The 19592-nt window shown below is 32.3% G+C and overlaps 10 protein-coding genes across 10 annotated transcripts; 7 read left to right on the forward strand and 3 right to left on the reverse strand.

Annotated features, from left to right (window-relative positions):
* The first annotated feature begins 1253 nt into the window (after nt 1-1253).
* Nucleotides 1254-3109, forward strand: BX664DRAFT_125079 (alpha-galactosidase). Its single transcript, XM_051539774.1, has 10 exons — nt 1254-1349; nt 1420-1496; nt 1565-1708; nt 1778-1825; nt 1907-1980; nt 2122-2239; nt 2304-2450; nt 2529-2539; nt 2622-2774; nt 2857-3109. The coding sequence occupies exons 1-10, from the start codon at nt 1264-1266 to the stop codon at nt 3082-3084; spliced, it is 1086 nt and encodes a 361-aa protein (XP_051399824.1). The 5' UTR covers nt 1254-1263; the 3' UTR covers nt 3085-3109.
* A 1333-nt stretch (nt 3110-4442) lies between these two features.
* On the reverse strand, nt 4443-6329 carry BX664DRAFT_125082 (kinase-like domain-containing protein). The gene is made up of 6 exons (XM_051539775.1): nt 5670-6329; nt 5432-5608; nt 5264-5350; nt 5084-5203; nt 4875-5028; nt 4443-4803 (listed from the first exon to the last, which is right to left on the reverse strand). The coding sequence occupies exons 1-6, from the start codon at nt 5864-5866 to the stop codon at nt 4585-4587; spliced, it is 954 nt and encodes a 317-aa protein (XP_051399825.1). The 5' UTR covers nt 5867-6329; the 3' UTR covers nt 4443-4584.
* Nucleotides 6330-6466: 137 nt separating this feature from the next.
* Nucleotides 6467-7293, forward strand: BX664DRAFT_331906 (thioredoxin 2). Its single transcript, XM_051545221.1, has 4 exons — nt 6467-6548; nt 6616-6739; nt 6805-6925; nt 6996-7293. The coding sequence occupies exons 1-4, from the start codon at nt 6506-6508 to the stop codon at nt 7116-7118; spliced, it is 411 nt and encodes a 136-aa protein (XP_051399826.1). The 5' UTR covers nt 6467-6505; the 3' UTR covers nt 7119-7293.
* Nucleotides 7250-9356, reverse strand: BX664DRAFT_331908 (uncharacterized protein). Its single transcript, XM_051545222.1, has one exon. It carries the CDS (start codon nt 8953-8955, stop codon nt 7345-7347), a length of 1611 nt encoding a protein of 536 aa, XP_051399827.1. The 5' UTR covers nt 8956-9356; the 3' UTR covers nt 7250-7344.
* Nucleotides 9357-10487: 1131 nt separating this feature from the next.
* BX664DRAFT_125120 (uncharacterized protein) lies at nt 10488-12439 on the forward strand. Its single transcript, XM_051539776.1, has 5 exons — nt 10488-10646; nt 10745-11052; nt 11116-11285; nt 11354-11385; nt 11462-12439. Exons 2-5 carry the CDS (start codon nt 10919-10921, stop codon nt 12386-12388), a joined length of 1263 nt encoding a protein of 420 aa, XP_051399828.1. The 5' UTR covers nt 10488-10646; nt 10745-10918; the 3' UTR covers nt 12389-12439.
* A 201-nt stretch (nt 12440-12640) lies between these two features.
* BX664DRAFT_331911 (uncharacterized protein) lies at nt 12641-13489 on the forward strand. The gene has a single exon (XM_051545223.1). The coding sequence runs from the start codon at nt 12676-12678 to the stop codon at nt 13348-13350; it is 675 nt and encodes a 224-aa protein (XP_051399829.1). The 5' UTR covers nt 12641-12675; the 3' UTR covers nt 13351-13489.
* Nucleotides 13490-14096: 607 nt separating this feature from the next.
* Nucleotides 14097-14396, forward strand: BX664DRAFT_349417 (uncharacterized protein; the record flags this gene model as incomplete). Its single annotated transcript, XM_051547599.1, has 2 exons — nt 14097-14221; nt 14285-14396. The coding sequence occupies 2 exons, from the start codon at nt 14097-14099 to the stop codon at nt 14394-14396; spliced, it is 237 nt and encodes a 78-aa protein (XP_051399830.1).
* Nucleotides 14397-14496: 100 nt separating this feature from the next.
* BX664DRAFT_331912 (ribose-phosphate pyrophosphokinase 3) lies at nt 14497-16143 on the forward strand. The gene is made up of 4 exons (XM_051545224.1): nt 14497-15180; nt 15278-15590; nt 15695-15756; nt 15861-16143. The coding sequence occupies exons 1-4, from the start codon at nt 14645-14647 to the stop codon at nt 15910-15912; spliced, it is 963 nt and encodes a 320-aa protein (XP_051399831.1). The 5' UTR covers nt 14497-14644; the 3' UTR covers nt 15913-16143.
* Nucleotides 16144-16221: 78 nt separating this feature from the next.
* BX664DRAFT_331914 (regulator of chromosome condensation 1/beta-lactamase-inhibitor protein II) lies at nt 16222-17953 on the reverse strand. The gene is made up of 4 exons (XM_051545225.1): nt 17617-17953; nt 17419-17548; nt 16584-17353; nt 16222-16521 (listed from the first exon to the last, which is right to left on the reverse strand). The coding sequence occupies exons 1-4, from the start codon at nt 17925-17927 to the stop codon at nt 16314-16316; spliced, it is 1419 nt and encodes a 472-aa protein (XP_051399832.1). The 5' UTR covers nt 17928-17953; the 3' UTR covers nt 16222-16313.
* Nucleotides 17954-18034: 81 nt separating this feature from the next.
* BX664DRAFT_331915 (Alpha/Beta hydrolase protein) lies at nt 18035-19483 on the forward strand. The gene is made up of 4 exons (XM_051545226.1): nt 18035-18463; nt 18558-18720; nt 18810-19219; nt 19285-19483. Exons 1-4 carry the CDS (start codon nt 18194-18196, stop codon nt 19423-19425), a joined length of 984 nt encoding a protein of 327 aa, XP_051399833.1. The 5' UTR covers nt 18035-18193; the 3' UTR covers nt 19426-19483.
* The last annotated feature ends 109 nt before the right edge of the window (nt 19484-19592 follow it).

A 19592-nucleotide genomic window follows, 5' to 3' on the forward strand; every position in this document is an offset into this window, starting at 1 on the left:
TTAATTACAGTATGAATTAAGAGGTAGATCGTTTTTTGATTATTTTAATAGAAAAAAATAAATAAATTACGGTATGCTTATGATGTGATCACGAAATGGGTCAGAAGAGAAAGGCAAGCGAGAGATCAGGATTTGAATAAAAATGACTCTTATCAAAATGCAACTCGTCTTTATTTTTATTTTTTTTTTAAGGTTGAATGGGTTTTATGCTGTGAATATGTAATAATTACTTTAAATGTGGATTGATACCCAAACATAATATGAAATGGGAAAGAGGAATGATAATCAATAAAAATGAATCCTTTTAAAGAATATATATATATAATATTTTTATTTTCGATCATCTGATGAATATCATCATGTAAGATGATTATCACATGAAACAGTGACTTTTTCTTTTATTATTATTATTATTATTGATCAGAATTCATGCAAGAAGAATAACAACGGATAACAAATGGACGGTATTTTTATTAACCGAGATCGAAGAAACTCAATGATTTTTTTTTATTTTTATTTTTTTTATTTTTATGGTTTTTTTACATTCTCAAAGGGGGAATGAGGGGATATATATATATATTTATATTTCGGGAATGGTAGATAAAAAAGTAGTACCACAAGTAGGAGGGTATCTCATCATTGATCTTCGTGGTGGTGAATAAAAATAATCTTGAACCATATCCATTGACCATCTTTGTTGTTGACGTTGTCTTTGTGTTGACCATTCTTGTTCCTGAGAAAATGGATACTGCTGACATTGTGGATGAAGATCCGGTGTAGACTGGCACATGTCTGTGTGACCCTTGTGTCTAAAATGTGGCATCAACCATTTCTTTATTAGATTCATATACTTTTTTTGACTTGAATTCACTGTCTTAAGAGGAGAAGATGATGATGATGATGGTTTTTTGGATTTTGTTTTAGATGGTGAAGATATACTAGCAATACTATTTCTTTTCCACTTTCCAAGCATAATAATACTTTTTAAATAATAATAATAATAAAAAAAAATATAAAAAAAAAATAAAAAAAATAAGAAAAAAAAAAGAAAAAGAAAAAGAAAGAGAATGTCAAATAATAACCAAAAAAGTTATATTTGAGGTCATTTTCACTATTCACCTGAGCTAATCCATCAGGGGGGGAAAAGAGGATAATCAATATGAACCAATCTTCCTTAAAATAGATGACCCCGACGGACTCTTTTAAATTTCCCTCTCTTTTTCTTTCCCATTTTCTTCACTTTTCTTATTTTTTTTTTTTTTTATGTTGGAAGTCTTTTTTATCACCGCTTCTAGTCTGATATTACTCATTCAGGCTCAGGATGGGATCTCTACACCACCTATGGGTTGGTATGTTCATTACTCGTCTATTATGTCAATAGTACTAATCACCTTTTTTCTTTTTTGTCAAAATATATAGGAGTACATGGAATAAATATGGTTGTCATATTAATGAACAACTTATTAAAGATGCAGCAGATCTCATTGTTAGTCAAGGTATATACTATTTGGTTTCTATTTTATTTTATTGATAACTTATCATAAATTCTTTCTTATTATAAAAGGTTACCATAACGCAGGTTATACTTATCTCAATATGGACGATTGTTGGCAATCTAATGAACGAACTTCCGATGGTCACATTATTATTGATCGTGAAAATTTCCCTAATGGTATTCGACCTATATCAGACTATGTTCATAGTAAAGGTAAGAAATAAAATAAAATAAAAACACGAAAACATATATGCTTATCCTAGTTTCTGCACTCCTCTTTAGGATTAAAGTTCGGCATATACTCTAGTGCTGGTCGGCAAACTTGCGCAGGTAAAAAAAAAAAAAATACACAAATATGTATGATGTGATTTCTAATTTAATATATCCTTTTTATTTATTTTTTTAATATAGGTAGAATGGCTTCTAGTGGATATGAACTACAAGATGCTCAAACTTATGCAAATATGGGTGTAGATTATCTCAAAGTAAGAAAAGAGAAGAATAGTTTTTTTTTTTTTTATTAAGCATTGGGTTTGTACTCCGAATATGCTTGTATGAACCCTTACTAAAACGGGAATCCATTGGTGTAACTCATCATCTTTTTTTTTTTTTTTTTTTTGATCTAGTATGACAATTGCAACTATGACGAAGGAGTTAGTGCCAAGACAAGGTATGAAATCATGGCTAAAGCAATCAATACTACAGGGCGACAAATATTTATATCTGTTTGCAATTGGGGAACAGGTAAATTAGTTTATGATGATGAATGTTTTTTACTTAATGATGTCATCTCTCTTCTTTCATTTAGAAAATACATGGGAATGGGCATATCAATATGGACACAGCTTTCGAACTCATGATGACATTTATAATGATTGGAAATCTATTGTTGAAATACTCAATGTACATGCTACTGTGGTGAACAATAGTGGTCCGGGACAATGGGCTGATCCAGGTAAGATCAATCAAATGATGACTAGATAATGTTAATCATATAAACCTTTCTTCTTTTTTTTTTTCTTCTTCTTCTTAGATATGCTAGAAGTAAATATAAGAAAAAAAAAGATTACGTATTTGATGACAACTTGACTGAAACGAATGATTTTTTTTTCCTTCTCTTCGCTAGATTGGCAACGATAGACTTACTGTAGATGAATCAAAAACTCATTTTTCGATCTGGTCAGCCATGAAATCGCCACTTATTCTTGGAAACAGTCTAAGTGATATGCCAAGTGAACTATATAATTTTGTTACCAACAAAAACGTGATCGCCGTGAATGTAAGTCTTAATATTAGTTTTGTGTAATAAAAGTATATGTGAAACGATCTAACTTCTTTTTTTTTTTAAAAAAAAAAATTAGCAAGATCCTTTAGGATTACCTGCAAAAAGAATACTTCACGTTGCTCATGATAAAGATATCTGGGTTGGTGAATTGGTAAATCAAACAATGGTTGTAGTCATCATCAATTATATGGATCAACATCAAACCTTCAATATCGATACTCATTACTGTGGATATATTGGATCAGATATTAGAGCCTTTGATTTGTGGGAAAATGCGACGATACCGATGAAAGATCAACGGTAAGAAATTGGATAGATTTTATTCAAACGGATATTAATTTAATATATCAAAATAGTTATATCAACAATCTTATCATCCCACCTCATGGTGTCTCTATGTTTACACTCTCCAATGGAACAATCATCGATAGCGTTATCAAGGACACAGAAGTAGGTACCAACAATGACATGGATAGTACCAAATTATCTCGGCGTTATGAGGCGGAAGACTTGAACAATATGGTAAATGGTTTGGCACGTCGTCGCGGATGTTTAGACTGTTCTGGTGGTGCACAAGTGATTGCTTTGGGAAAAGTGAATGATCCACAAACTGGGACCCTTCGATTTAGGAATATCAAGATTGATCGTGCGGGGATTTACAAATTGACCATTGGATATTTGGATTGCTTTAGTTGGACAACATGTGGTGATTACTGGACAAGACGATGGCAATTAGGTGTTACTCTGAATGATCATGAAATGGATATGACGAATCAACGACATTTGACAATTGCACTCAAATCACATCGACAAACGGAAACAACAGGACAATATACACTGGGCATGGTATTAAAAAATGAAAAGACTCTAGATATCACTATGGATAATCCGAATGGTTTTGGTAAGAAATGCTCTCATCATAGAGAATGAAATTTATTATTTACCTTTTTTTTTTTTTTTAATATTATTTAGGCCCAAGTATTGATTATATTGAAGTGGAATGGGTACAACCTTTGGATGATCATGATGATAATACACGACTTTTCTTCCTGCCTTTTTGGCAAAGTCATGATCCTCTCGCATCAAGCGATGCCTGGGCACTACGATGGATAGCAGATTATTTTTGGGAATGGATGGGTGCGGTTCTTGTCCTTTGCATTATTGGTTTTGGATCTTATTTTATTTATACACGAAGAAGGCGTCGCCGAAACAATTATACCAACATTGCATCTTCCAATTCAAGTATCATCACTGTTGAAGGTAAAGGAAATGGAGGAAAAAATAAATAGAGACGATGGATAAACTGATTGGTAATTTTTTTTTTTTTTTTTTTTTTGGTTAGAGTAAAGATCATCTCAATTCCCCATCTTTTGAACAGTACCTTTTTTTTCATACATATCCTCCTTTTTATATACACATACATGTCTATTTACCTTTTTACACATATACATAGTTTACTTAGCTCAATTCTTCTCCTTTTATATATATATATATTGTTTGTATATGATCATCTATATTATATTATAATAAATATTTCTCACTCTGTTGTACTATACATATTACAAATTAGATTAATCTAATGTACATACATATTATTGCCTAACCAGTTTCGCATACTGTAATAATAACAAAAAAAAAAAAGGAATAAAACAATATTGTATTTTTTTTTTTTACTTTTTTGCATTTTTTTAATTTTTGATATGATTCTATCATCTATATAATATAATGAATGATTATGGAATAAAAGGGGGGGAATAACAATGGAAGAAATAAACTAAAGAGGAGAAGAAAAGGGGGAGAATGATCAAGTAAAATCAAGGAATAAGGATTGATAAGGATCACCAGATTGTTGTTGTCGATTGTCATTGTCTTCTTCCAGGTCGATTGTATATTTTTCAAAGTTGCCTGTATCTCCAGGATGATGATAAGGAGGAATGATGGGTGCTCGTACAGATTTATCCAAAAGACCAAGCCAATCTACTCCTCTAAACCATTTATGTCGTTTGACGTCCTCGGATCCAGACTAAGTAAATAAATAAATAAATAATAAAAATGATTGGTTTCAATCACTTTTTTTTTTTTTTTTTTTTTTACCTTTAAATTACCAAGTCGTTTACTTCGATCACCTACTAAAAGTCGTTTCAATAAATCTTTGGCCAAAGGATCAAAATGAGCTGGGAATTGAACTTTGCCTGCCAAGATTTTTTCGTAAATACCAAAAGAATTATCATCAAAGAAAGGAGGGTAACTAAGATGCAAACAAGTAAATGAATATCTAAAAATATACATGCATTTTAACTTACCCAGCCAACATTTCAAAAATGAGAATGCCAAGAGCCCACCAATCCACTGCTTTACCATGACCTCTACTTTGAATGATTTCTGGAGCAAGATATTCAGGTGTACCACATAATGTCCATGTTCTATATTGAGAAAAAATGAATTTAGATTTTGTTTCCGTTTTTTTTTTTTCTTTCTTTTACCTATCAAGAACAGTCTTTGCAAATCCAAAATCAGTGATTTTGATATGACCTTGATGATCAATTAAGAGATTTTCTGGTTTGAGATCCCTAATAATAATAATAATAACAAATTCAGTTGATTTTCTTTTTTTTTTAAAAAAAAAAAGAAAGGAGAATTTCAGACTTTACCTATAAATGATATTTTTAGCATGAAGATATTCAATAGCAAGTACTATTTCAGATGCATAAAAACGAGTCATATCATTGGTGAATCGACCAGCACGCCGTAAATGAGTGAATAATTCGCCACCAACTACATATTCCAATAACATATGAAGATTATGATCATCTTGAAAAGTACAAAATCTATCATGTATATTCAATAAGTTAAAAGAAGAATAAATAAAAAAATAAAAAAAAAACTTACAAATCGACAATAAAAGGGAATCGAATATTGGCCAAAATACGTTTTTCTGATAAAATATGTTCCACTTGTTTTAATCGTACCACTTCAGATTTCTTCAACACTTTCATTGCATAAAACTTGTTGGTTGTTTTGAATTTGGTAAGATAGACTCGACCAAAGGTACCCGTTCCTAATCCAAACAAATAACATAATTGCATAAGTAATACATTTCTCCTTAATTTTTTTTTGGGGGGTGTTACCAAGAATATCTAAAAGATCAAATTCATCCAAAGAAAAGGCAGGTTTATGTACATAAACTGGTGATTGAGAATGATATTGTTGTAAACGAGATTGTTGTTGTTGTTGATAAGCTGCTGATTGTGTTAAATGTCTTGATGTTTGTCGATTAGTAATATTTACTGTATGGTTAAAACTACTAGATGGTTTATAAAAAGTCGATTCTTTTTCAACAATGGTATCCAAATTTTCTGATGGTGTAGATCGATAAGAACTAACATTTTCAAACTCTATCATTGCTAGTATAGAAAAACAAAAAAAGAGAAGAGGGTATCACACTATACTATTGATAGAATAGTATTAGTCAAATTAAAAAGAAGATAAGAAAAAGAAGAAGAGGAAGAAAATAAAAAGAAAGAGAGCATAGAAAACAAAAGGAGGTGAAAAAAAAAGGGAAAGGAGAGAGAGAAAGAGGGAGGAGAAGAGAGCCATGTCCAAAAAAAGCTTTTTTTAATTTCCAAAAGGGAAAAAAAGGATCTGATATTTGAACCCAGATTACCACTTTGTTTTTTTTCGTTTTTCTCTTTTAACTTCATTTTCTTACTCTACTATAATATAACATGAATTCTCTTCGTATTGCTTCCCGTTCTTTGCCTCTTCGAGGTAATAAATATCCTCTTTTATTTATTTATTTATATTAAATTATTATTATATATTTATATATTTTTAGGTATTCGTACATTCCATACCAATTTGCCTCGTTTCACTGGTAAAACCATCGAAGTTGACTCTGATAGTTTCAAGTCCTCTGTTTTAGAAGCAAATCATCCTGTTCTTGTTGACTTTTACGCAGAGTAATCAAATTGAAAAATAAATATATAAAAAGTTAATTCATTCAATGTTTTCTTTTTTATTTTAGTTGGTGCGCTCCTTGTAAAATGTTGGGTCCTATTTTGACAAAAGCTGTTGCTGACAATGGCAAAGTTTCCTTAATGAAGATTGATACTGATAAATACACTGACATTGCTCAAAAATACAAGGTAAGTTTTAAAACAAATATTACAAAAGCGTAAAACTCATATTTTTTTTTCTTTCTTTCTTGACATATAGATTGCTGCCTTACCTACTGTACTTGCTTTCCATAATGGTGAAGTGGTAGATCAATTTGTGGGTATGCGTAACAAGTCTCAAGTCGCTACTTTTGTGGAATCCCATGCTGATCGTGCGTCTTAGATAGAAAGATATTAATTAGGATAGATTATCTTTATTATTAAAAAAAAATATAAAACACAATACTATTATTATGTGTATATGATAAAAATCGTTTATTCAAAATTATGTGTATATAGATGTGTGTGATGAACTAAAATAATAATAATAATAAAAAATATTAAAAAAAAAAAAAGAATAGAGGTATATATAAAAAAAAAATCTACCAAAGTCTATGTATGTTTAAAATCTATGCCCAAACATCTTCAACATAACGTCCAGATTTCCGTAATTGCTGTACAAAAGAAACACCCTTTTCATCAGAATAACCACCAAATTGCTTTGACATATCAATGACTGCTTGTTGGACATCCTTAGCCATGTATTTTGCATCACCACAAACATAAAAATAGGCACCTTGATTTAAAAGATTCCACATTTCTTCACCATGTTCAGCTAAACGATGTTGTACGTATACCTTTTTCTGATTAGGTTCCCTAGAAAAGGCTGTGATCATTCTTGAAGAACCACCAAGTGCACCAAACAATTCAGGCCATTCATCACGATAAAGATAATCTTCATCCGATCGACGACAACCAAAGAAAAGGATGGTTGTACCTACTTGTTCTCCTTTGACTTGCTTTTGATACACACGTTCTCGAACAAATCCACGGAAGGGAGCAACACCTGTACCAGGTCCCACCATGATCACTGGCGTATTTGAAAGAGAAGGTAAACGGAAGTTTGATTGTCGGATATGTACAGGAATCTTGGCTTTCATTTTTCCATCTTGTTCATCTAAATATTGTTGTCGAGGTCCATCCACGATATACTTAGGCATGGGTGATGTGTTGTTAACAACCACTTGATGAAGCGCCCATAAATAATTGGTATTGACGCCATAGACTGTTCGTTCAGGAGTTGGATGATATTGTAAAGTAACGGCTGTGGCACTGACTGTCGTGGCTGATTCGCTGGAAGAGGATGAGATGGAGTAATAACGAGGTTGTAATCGAGAATAACATTCCAATACCACAGGAAGAGGCACATTCTTCAAAACGCCTTGGGTATTTTCGCTAGCTAATGAAACAAGTTGACCCAAATTATATACACCATCCACAACCACCGTTCGATATTCATCCTTGTTGTCAATCAAATTTTGAAAGAATGATTTGACCTTGTCATCCGTACAGTAAGGAATCAAGAGTTCCAGAGTAGATCGAGAGGGAATTTGAGCAATATCCAAGTAGTGTCGAAGAGCAGCACGTAATGTTGTAGGTTGAGGAAAAGGTGCTTTACCCATAGGATCAGTAGGCATAACAGAAATCACTTGATCCATTCGCATATCGTCCCATCCAAAAAGATAAGCTATCAAAGATACTTCTGTTTCATTGTTTGTAGGCCAGATACCAAGATGATCACCGGTTGTATAGGACATATTGCTACCTGTCAAATCGATATCCAAATGAAGGCAATGACGTTGTTCAGATGAAGTTGGAGTCAAGTCATAAAGTTCCAAAGGAGCAGGATAAGGTCGCTTAGCATTATAAGTTGTTATTTGCTGAGTATCACCAAGTTCACCCAAAAAAACAAATGATTCTTCCGTATTCTTTTCTATTACGTTATAAGCAAGTTCTTGTTGACCCGTTGTTGTTGCTGTTGTTGTTGTAGTTCCCAAAGCTTCTGTCAATAGAGGCCAAAAACCTTCTTGCCAATGTATAAAGTCATCTTCCATAGAATTGTCATCATCACCTGCACCAAGTTCGCCAAGTCGAGTTGCACCCAATTGTGTCAGTTGTTTATCCATACCAATAGCTGCGCCATTAAAGTGTTCATAAGTCCGGTTGCCAAGACCAAACATAAAATAACGTAGACTTGATAAAGGTTGACTTTCAGCAGTATCTTTAGAAAACACAGGTACATCCTTGTGAAGAAGTTCCCAAAAGTCAATGGCACTATCAGTAGGTTCACCTTCTCCATAAGTAGAAACTATAAATACTACAATAGTTTCTTTATCCAATACATCCAAATAACGAAGATCATAAGTTTCCAAATCTGCTACTATAGGTTGAATGTTGAACCGTTTTTTGCATTCTTTTCCAATACGCTGAGCAAAATCTTCGCTTGTTCCAGTTTGTGATCCATAGAAAATAATTAGTTCGTTTCGTTTCTGAGAATTTGGAAAGAAAAGAAAAAAAAAAGGTGAATTTACAAGAGACTCCGATGATGAAATAAAAGTTTTTTTTTTTTTTTTTTTTTTTTACCTGATCTTTCATGATTTTGACAAAATTGGAATTATCATCATCATTACTTGTATTTTGTTTATGAATAGGTGTTATATCTTTTACTATTGATTGATTGTCTTTACTAATAGCGAGACTCTTTGATATCATCCAAGTTAATAATGTACCAGCACCTATTGTGCCTAACAGTAACATCAATGGATGATGATCAAAATGGGTATTGCTTTGTAACATTTAAGTATATTCAATAATAATAATAAATAAATAAATAAGAAAAAGAGAAAAGAAAAGAAAGAATTATAATATGACTTTATATATACTTTGATCTTATACAACTTCGCAAAAATAGAATTTCCATTCTGGCATTGAATGTTTATTTCAGCCGGATCTAGATAACTATGCCAAAATAACATTAAATAACCCCTCCTAAAGCTTAGCTATTTGAGGTTAAAAATAAATGGATCAAATCATCTTCCGTCACAAGTATATTATTTCTATTTGGATAATCCCCATGATCAAAAATGGTATATATTGTATATTGTGATCTATTCGGTTAAACTATGGATCTTCAATTGCCAAGTTTCGGAACAAGGCGGCCGACAATCCGAATAGCCAATCGGTTGATCGCTTTTTACAATGGATCACAGAAATATTTCACTTTGACTCAATATATATATATATTCCGGGAAAGTTTTTTTTTTTTCACCCTCTGTCCCTTGCTTTTTCCTACCCCCTTTTTTTATTTATATATAATTTTTTTTAATTCTTTTTCTATTGATGAACAGTAAATTTAAACTATTCTAGAATTTTCTATTATAAACAATGAAATATTTCCTTTCTTTTTACTATGATTAGCTTCATCATTGGCATATTTCATTCGGTGATTGAAAACAAAGGGAATGTTAACTTGATGCTGTCAGTTTTTGACGGATTCATGCCTTATTTTATATGTATGATACCTTAATCCTTAAAAGGGATTATCTTTTCCACCAAAGATTTAATATCAATTTTATATTCAATGGATTATATATAACTTTTTCTTCATATAAAAAGTATTCATCTTTGAATAATAATAATAAAAAAAAAAGTGATTACTCTTAGTCGATATATCATGTGACTAGTTTTTTTTTCTTTTTAGTATACTGATATCCCGACCACTTCAACTTCCTCCTTTTTCTTTTCTTTTCTTTCTTTCTTTTGCTTTTAACACTCTTGATCTAGGTTGATTCATTCATTTTACATACAATTATCGAAACGATGACACTCGATACACCTAAGCGTCGTGTATGTAATCTTTGGAAGGTACAAGGTAAGAAACGCATCACTGTAGAAATAACTATGTTTATTTTCATTCTTTTTTTTTTTTTAATCGCAGTAATTAACTTGTTCTCACTTTTTTTTTAATAGAAATGTTGAAGGCCGGTATGATCAGATTGGTAAGAGGAAGAAAAAAAAAAAGAGAAAGAGAAATAAAGTGAATATGTTCAAAAAAAAAAAAAAAAAAAAGGAACTGACGTTATTACTTTATATATATATTAGGATGCATCATACCAACGCGATATTGTTTGGAAACCTCCCAAGATGTCCATGTTAATTGACTCGATCATGAAGAAATATTATATACCACCATTACTCTTTGCTATAAGAATGACGGAAGATGGAAGTAAGGTTCATGTTTGTATTGATGGTAAACAACGTCTTACTTCTATTGCAAGGTAAAAAAAGAAAGAATGAAAGAAAATGATTTATTTATTTATTTTTATTTTTATTTTTGATAGATTCACTCAAAATCAAATACCCTATCTCGACGATTCTACTGGTAGTATTGAAGAAGTTTATTTCAATCCATCACTAGAAAATAGTCAAGTCACTCATAAGGATAATATCAAACAACGATTTCTATCTGAAGCTGATCGTGATACATTTAATGATATGGAAATCTTAATGCGTAAGTATTATCATATTGACGTTTTCTTTTTTTTTAAACTTATAACTTTTTTTTTGTTTATATTACAGTTGAATTTCATGATCTGGATGAAGATGAAGAAGTAAGTCAATATATATATATATATATATCATTGTTACTAATCATCGTTTTTTTTTTTTTTTGGATTTTGATCTTAGTTGGAAATCTTTGCTCGCGTACAAATGGGCGTTTCTATTACTGGCGCTGAAAAACTTTTGGCCACGAATTCTGAAGCATCCAAGCTTTGTCGTAGTCTCCTGAAAGAGCATGAAACTTTGGATCACGCTCTACAAAAGATGAAGGTACAACCGTTTCAATATGTCGCCCAACTTATGTTTATGATCCACGAAGATAGTGACAAGTTTGTAGCCACGCCAAAGAAGTTGATGGATTTTTTGAAAGATCGACATATTGTGTTGGCGGATCGTTATAAACGAGTGGTAAAACGAACGATCAAAACTATGGACGAAGTCTTCAAGAATCAAAATGCCAATCGAGCTCTCTATTATTATCATGGTCTCGACGGTACAAGCACAAAATCACATCTCAAGAACATTGAATTTATCATCTTTGGTTATTATATCACTCAATGCAAAAAAAGTATCAAGGCACCTGAATTGGCATCTGATCTGATTGATCTTCGACGGTATCTTAAAGAAGAATATAGTGCTACGATCCATACTGGTAATCCTTGTTGGTCAGCAGGAAGAGAATGGGTGAAACGAAGATTGGCATCAAAAAAAAGAAGGACAACACCTGCAGCTTCAACAATGGAATATTTTGAAGAGGAATCAGATAATGATGATGATGATGACGACGATGATGATAGTTCCAACGATTTGGGTACAAGAGCATTGAATTCAGCAAATCATCATCAACAAATACTTGTCCCTCCTTCCAAACGTCGTCGAGGTCCTTCTTTACAAGAATATATTGATACCAAGCCAGAACATATTACAATAACACCATCATCAACAACACTAGGATCAACTTCAAATGGACATACAAATGGACACACCAATGGACGTGGGAAAGCTTTAGCAAGGCGAGGTGGAAAACGATCTTTACCTTATGCAAGACAATAATCTCTGTTTATTATTATTTCTTTTTAACACTGAACTAGCTAGTCACTTCTATTACTGTATATACAAATCTTTTTAAATAGGACTAGTTCACTCATTCTTATCCTATAGTACATCAATTTCTTTCTTCTTTTTATTGTTGTTTTGCTTCTTTTTACATGTGAATAAAAATATTATTATTACTTCTTTATTGATCTTCATTTGTTTGATATTTAAACCCATAAACTTTCTTTTTTTTTTTTTTTGGAGGTTTCTCCACTTTTTTTTCTCCTCTTTTGTTTTATAAATTAATGACGAAAGATTATCACACTTCAACATTTGAGGCAGAGGTACTTGATAATACATTACTCTCGATACCCGATGTGTATACCGATTATATTCACCCACAATTAATCTTGGTTTTACATTATTTGGTAACAATATGTTCTTATTGTCTCTATGCATTGGTCAAGATCATATATGTGGCGGTACTTACCATTCTTTGGCCGGTGTATCTTATATGTTCGTTTTTTATTTTAAGGCCGTTATATTATTTTTATCATCTCTGTCAATTATTGTATCCAGTGGCCATCTATCTTGGTGTGGCTGTGATTTGTGGTATTATTATTGGTGGTTGTGCTGGATTCACTGCCGAAGCGCTTTCTTCCATCATTCTCAATGCTACTTGGGGTCCATCAACAACAACAACAACAACAACTGTGGATAAAGTTTATCTCGATACAAATGATATGGATGATTTGACAGATGATGGGAATAGTTTTGAGGATTGGAATGATTTGTATAATGATATTACACAACAAGAAGAAGAAACTATGTCTTGGAAAAAAGAGGAAACTGATGATGATGATGATGATCACCCGAAAAAGGGAAAACAAGCAATGCTCCGGCGACCTTCCATGAACACCAACAAGAATAGTATCAAATACAGACCTATCAAGATAAAACAATCATACGACTCTGAATGAAATCAAGTTAATAGTTGGTTTATTTGTTTATTCTTTTTTGTACATATGTTTCTTTATTTTGACCTTCAATAAAATAAGGATGATGATGATGTTGGACTTGATTGAGTTTTTATTCCTAACTATCGGTTCAAAGCACTTTTTTTTTTTTTTTTACAATAGATGGAGAACAATGTTGAAACAAATACAAACGAATGAGGTATCGTTTGATACTAACATTAAGTAACAAATTGGTTATCATCACCTATCATATGGCCATTCATAACTTTTTTCCATTCATTACTCTCTTTATCTATCATAATGATTGCATTTTTTTTTTCTTTCAGTAAGTGAGCAAAAGCAGAGAGATCAGATACTGTTTCCAATTTCTTTCTTTTTTTTTTTTTTTTTTTTTTTTTGCAGAGACAGAAATCCTTAATTAGGCAATAATCTGATGGATGAAATGAGAAGTTAAAAAGCTTTTTTTTTTTTTTGTTATTATTATGATCATGATGTAATAAGAGAGCAAAAACGAATTACAGTGATAAACCGAAGATGATCATTCCTTTTTTTTTTTTTAATTATGATATATCTGAAAGCATGATGAAAGTGATCCATCACCGAACATGTATCCATTATATGAAAGGTAGCACATGAACAAAAAAACGGCAGGAATTGGTGGGAATTCATTGGATATTTTATTGAGACCCTTTTTCTCTTTGTTTCTTACTTTTTTATTATTATTATTATTATTATTTTATTTATTTGTCATGTATAAGCTACCTACTTGTGAAGAATTTATAGAATGGAAATTAAGACGATTATTGATTCAAAATCAAGGATTAAAAGCTCAATTGGAAATCTCAAGAATACCAGTGAGTGAGGCTTCACAAACGTAAGAACAAAATGATAAAATATCAATCTCTCATTTTATTATCTTTTTTTTTTTTTTTGATAGATTAATTCATTATTGTATAAATACATATGATCCTCTTTTATCTTCTATTTGGGGTTCAGTTGAGGATGATTCATTTATCAATAAATATAAATGGAAATGTTGTATTCTTTAACGTGTCCTTTGACGGAATTTCAATCTTCTATGATTCATAGATTTCAGATTTTCCCCTCCTTTTGTACTCCTTTTTCTCTTTTTCTTTTTTTTTTTTTTTTTTTTTTTTGGTTTCGACATTACTCTTTAAAAGGGGTGTTTTCTTCCTTTTATTCTTGTTTCTTATTATTGTTAAGAAAACTACTTTTATAAAATATATTGTTTTCTTTATATTCAATTTTTTTATTTTTTTTTTTGTATATCCAACTCATGTCCACCAACTCGATCAAGATCTTCACGGGTAATGCTCACCCAGAATTAGCAAAGATGGTAGCTCGACATATTGGTATTGACCTTGCCATGGCAACAGTGAAAAAATTCTCGAATCAAGAAACATCGGTAGCGATTGGAGAGTCAGTTAGGGATGAAGACGTGTTTATCATACAGTCCGGCTGTGGGGAAATCAACGACCATTTGATGGAACTTCTTATCATGATCAATGCCTGTAAAGCCGCCTCTGCACGCCGCATTACCGCAGTCATCCCATGCTTTTTTTATGCTCGTCAAGATAAAAAGGACAAATCGCGTGCTCCCATTACTGCCAAGTTGACTGCCAATATGTTAACTGTCGCTGGTGCTGATCATATCATTACTATGGATTTACATGCTTCTCAGATTCAAGGCTTTTTCAATATCCCTGTGGATAATCTTTATTGTGAACTTTCTATGGTCAAGTATATTCAAACTAATATTCCTGATTGGAAAAATGCTATCATTGTCTCTCCTGATGCTGGTGGTGCAAAACGGTAAAAAAAAGTTTGATAAAAAAAAACCTTATTTTTTTAGTTTTTGGTAGTACTTTTATTATACCTTTGGCTTAATCACACTTTTTTTTTTTTTTAGTGCCACTTCCATTGCCGATAGGTTAAACTTGGATTTTGCTTTGATTCATAAAGAACGAAAAAAAGCCAATGAAGTATCACGAATGGTATTGGTGGGTGATGTACATGAGAAAATCGCTATCTTGGTGGATGATATTGCCGATACTTGTGGTACACTGGGTTTGGCTGCAAAAACTTTGGTAGAAAATGGTGCAGAAAAAGTCTATGGTATTGCTGTTCATGGTGTATTATCTGGAAATGCCATTCAAGTCATTAACGAATCCGTCATTGAAAAAATGATTGTTTCCAATACCATTCCTCATGAAGATAAGAAGGTATGTCACTGTATTACTCATACATATATATATACTCACTATCTGTCTACCTTTTTTTTTTTTTTTTTTTTACCAATTTGGTGGAGTTATTTCCTCATTTGTAGGCTCTTTGTCCTAAATTGGATACGATCGATGTATCTGGCACTTTGGCTGAAGCTATTCGAAGGTAAATCAATGTATACATATTTATGTGTACAAAGGACCAAAAAAAAAAAATCCTCTATTTGACTATCAGATTGACTTTTTTTTTCTTTTTTTCATTTCAAATAGAACACATAATGGTGAATCTGTATCTTACTTATTTTCTCCTCATTGTATGTAGACTTACTCTCAATGAAATACTCCTCCACCATCATCCAGTCAGCATATCATATATAGAAATCCTTTCTCAAAGTAAGATGAATACTTTTGTTCTCTTATTTGTTAGTTTTTTATTATTATTATTGTTTTTACTTCTTGTGTTGTCTACCATATTATATATTTTTACTTTTATTTACATCTATATATATCATCTTTGTATTATGAATAATAATAATAATAATAATAAAATGACGTCTTTTTTTTAAAAAAAACAATGCCATGATGAATTCAGTGTTAGAAGTAGGGAATTCTCCTATAAATAAAACTTGAATGAAAATGAAGGCAATATAAAACAATCTTTATTGAACCAAAAGTAGTATCTATAAATATATATATATATATATATAACAAACTAACTAATTACTAGTTTTTTGGAATAGCTAAAACACCAGAATGCCATCCACCAAAACCAATGGCAAATACATACATATCTTGGAAAGCTTGTACTTTTGTTGGAGACTCCAGATGATGTTCTTCCATATCTTCTGTTTCACCATGTCCTAAAGCACCAGCACTAAATGCACCCCAAGTCAATAAATCTCCTTGATTGGTCAAAGCACCACAGTGATAACTACCATAAAAAAAAAAATAAGTATATACAAAATAGATCTTATTTTTCATCATGACACTTACTCTCCAAAGGATACTTTGCAAATACCTTGATGATTGAGGATTTGAGGATGTTGATCAAAGGGATCATCATGTTTGCCTAGTAATACTTGACCATCTAAAGTATATACGGCAAAGGAATGAAAGGAGGCAGAGATAAATCGATGAAGATGATTGCGTTGATTGTCTTCCTGTTGTGCAGCACCAAAATGAATATATTCCAAAACATACGACGTAGGGGCCCGAGACATATCGGCCGACGAACAATCCACTTTATAAACACGTCCAAACCGTGAGAGAGCCAAGGTATCATGTTCCATGCCAGCTATTTGTACAATAAAATCATCCTTCAACACTGGTCGAGCAAGAAGATTAGTAGATGATTGTTGATATGAGCGGTGTAATTCGTCATCTTGTCGAAGACTATTCAAAGTAATCACAGGTACATTGTCATCCAATATAAGGTCAGTAGATGCTGATGGTTCAGCTGGAGATACCATGGCCGGTAATGGGATCACTACTAGTTCACCATTTTCTGTCAAGATTGATGATCGACCCCAATTAGCAGATACTTGTACCACTACTTTGTTTTGAAGAGAAGAAGGTAGATGTACACGTTGTGGTGTCCAAATGTTACTCCAATGCCATACAGTTCCATCTTGCGCCAAAGCTATTGCATGAGATCGTCCTGCTGAGATGGAAACAATGTGTGTATTTTCAGGAAATGCCACCAAACTAGGTTCACGTACAAGTCGACTTCCCATGGATCGACTTCGATTGGCTTCTTTTTGTAACTAGAATAGAATCATCATTAATATCATCCATTTATTTATTATTATTTTTTTTTTTTGGTTCTTACCGTTCCCCACATCCAAACACGTCCATGTTTATCTAATGCATGAAATGACCATCCACCTGCAACTATATCCACAATGTTTTTCCCACGAAGACTTGTTAGTTCATGAGGTGTTGAAACAGCTCGCGAATTACTAATGGTGTATGTTATAATGATAAGTAAATGGTTTTGAATACGAGCATAAATATATATACTACTTACAAAAAAAGACGAGTACCAAGGTCTCGATCAGTATGTCCTAAACGACTATCAGCATTTTCACCCCAAGTATAAACACGAGAGTCATTCAGTCGCATATAAAGATTCTTCCAACCCATTTGACGAAAACTGGCATCCAAAGGAATATGAAAGTCTTCAAGGACAAGGTGTTTCCATAAAAGTTCATCCTGGCAGAGTTGACTGAATAAGCGTGAAGTTAATGATAGTTGTGTTAAAGAAGGTGCATCCAAATTCCTTAATATATTGTTCAAAAGAATATCAGTAGGAAGTTCAGTTAAAACGGAACACGACATGGTATACAGTATAATACAAAAAAAAAAAAAAGGGAAAAAGAAAAGAGCCAAGAGCTTAAAAAGTCGCTTTTCTTTTCTTGGTAGCGTTTTGAATTCCGGTCATTCGGCACGCTAACGGCACAAAAACTAATATACGTATAAAAATCAGTTGTTCGTTTTTCTTATCTTGTTTTTTTTTTCTCTCCTTTATTTTATAATAAATTATACATTCTCCACTTTTACATAATTCTTTTGTACATTAACAAGTAGTAGAAAAGATTAGACCCATGTCTTTGATTCTACGCGTGCTATCTTTATTTGGTTTGTTCTTGGCCATTGTCCTGAAGAGCAATCCTTCACGAGTGACCTTACCTTCTCTTTACCAACATCCTTCAGAATTATATAGTCCAGATTTCTACGATGGTGGCAACGATTTGATCTTACCCATGGGTAGAATGCGTTATTGGGAATTTGGTCCTACGGATGGAAAGAAGGTTTTGCTTATTCATGGTATTTCTACTGGTGCCTCGACGTATGACAAAGTAGGCCGTATTTTGGTAAGCAAAGAAAGAAAAAAAAAGGAGTCCTAACTACGGAATACATAGACTCATTCTATTATTATTATTATTATTATTATTTATGTTCTTGTAGGCAGAAAATAATCATCGTGTTCTTGTGTTTGATTTATGGGGACGTGGATATAGTGATGCACCTGCTATGCATTATGATGATTCCCTTTATGTGACACAGGTGGCTCTTTTACTTCAAAAAGTGGGATGGAATAAAATGGATGTGGTTGGTGTATCATTAGGAGGTAATAAGAAGAAAAAAAAACAAAGAGAAAGAGAAATAGGGAGACCTGAATCTATGGATGATGATTCTTATTTTTTTTATATATGTTAGGTGGTATCGCTTCTTCTTTTACTGCTTTTTATCCTGAAATGGTCAACAAATTAGTATTGATTGCACCAGCTGGGTTAATGGAACCTAATGATATGCCCTGGACTGGAAAGCTTGCTCGACATTCATTCATGCGACATATCGTCTCACTTCCTTTTGTACGACCTTTGGCGTTGGTGGCCATCAAGAATTTTTACAAATCAGTAAGAAGAGATCCTCTTAATGAAGAATCACAAAAGATCGCTAGTATTGCCCTATATCAATTTGAACATCATCCAGGTTTCTTGCGTGCCTTCCTTTATACAGTTTCAGATTTCCCTTTTTATGGTCTTCATGATCGATATGAAACTGTGGGTCAATATTGTCGTAATTCATCTCTTCAAGTTCTTGCTCTTTGGGGTGATGCTGATAAGGTAATTGGAAAAAAAGAAAACTTTTTAAGATAATGACTATTTTATTATTATTATTATTATAATAGACGGTACCATTTGAAAATGTTAAATTACTCAAGAGATATATTCCTGAAGCAACAATTGAAGTCTATCCCGGTGGTGGTCATGATATTATTATTACTCAAGCAAATAAAATAGCTAGTGATATTTTACAATTTCTTCAATAATAAAATAATATTATTTTTATCTTTTTTGAACAATAAAACATCGACCTCTTTTGGAACATGCAAGAGCTGATCCTGAGCAAATCCATCATAGACTAGATGTATTTATATTTTATTTTATTTTTGGATTCACTGCACTTATTTTCCCATCCCTCACTCCCTTACACTCC

This window comes from Halteromyces radiatus (assembly GCF_025201355.1).
Source record: "Halteromyces radiatus strain CBS 162.75 chromosome Unknown BX664scaffold_4, whole genome shotgun sequence".
Lineage (NCBI taxonomy): Eukaryota > Fungi > Mucoromycota > Mucoromycetes > Mucorales > Cunninghamellaceae > Halteromyces > Halteromyces radiatus.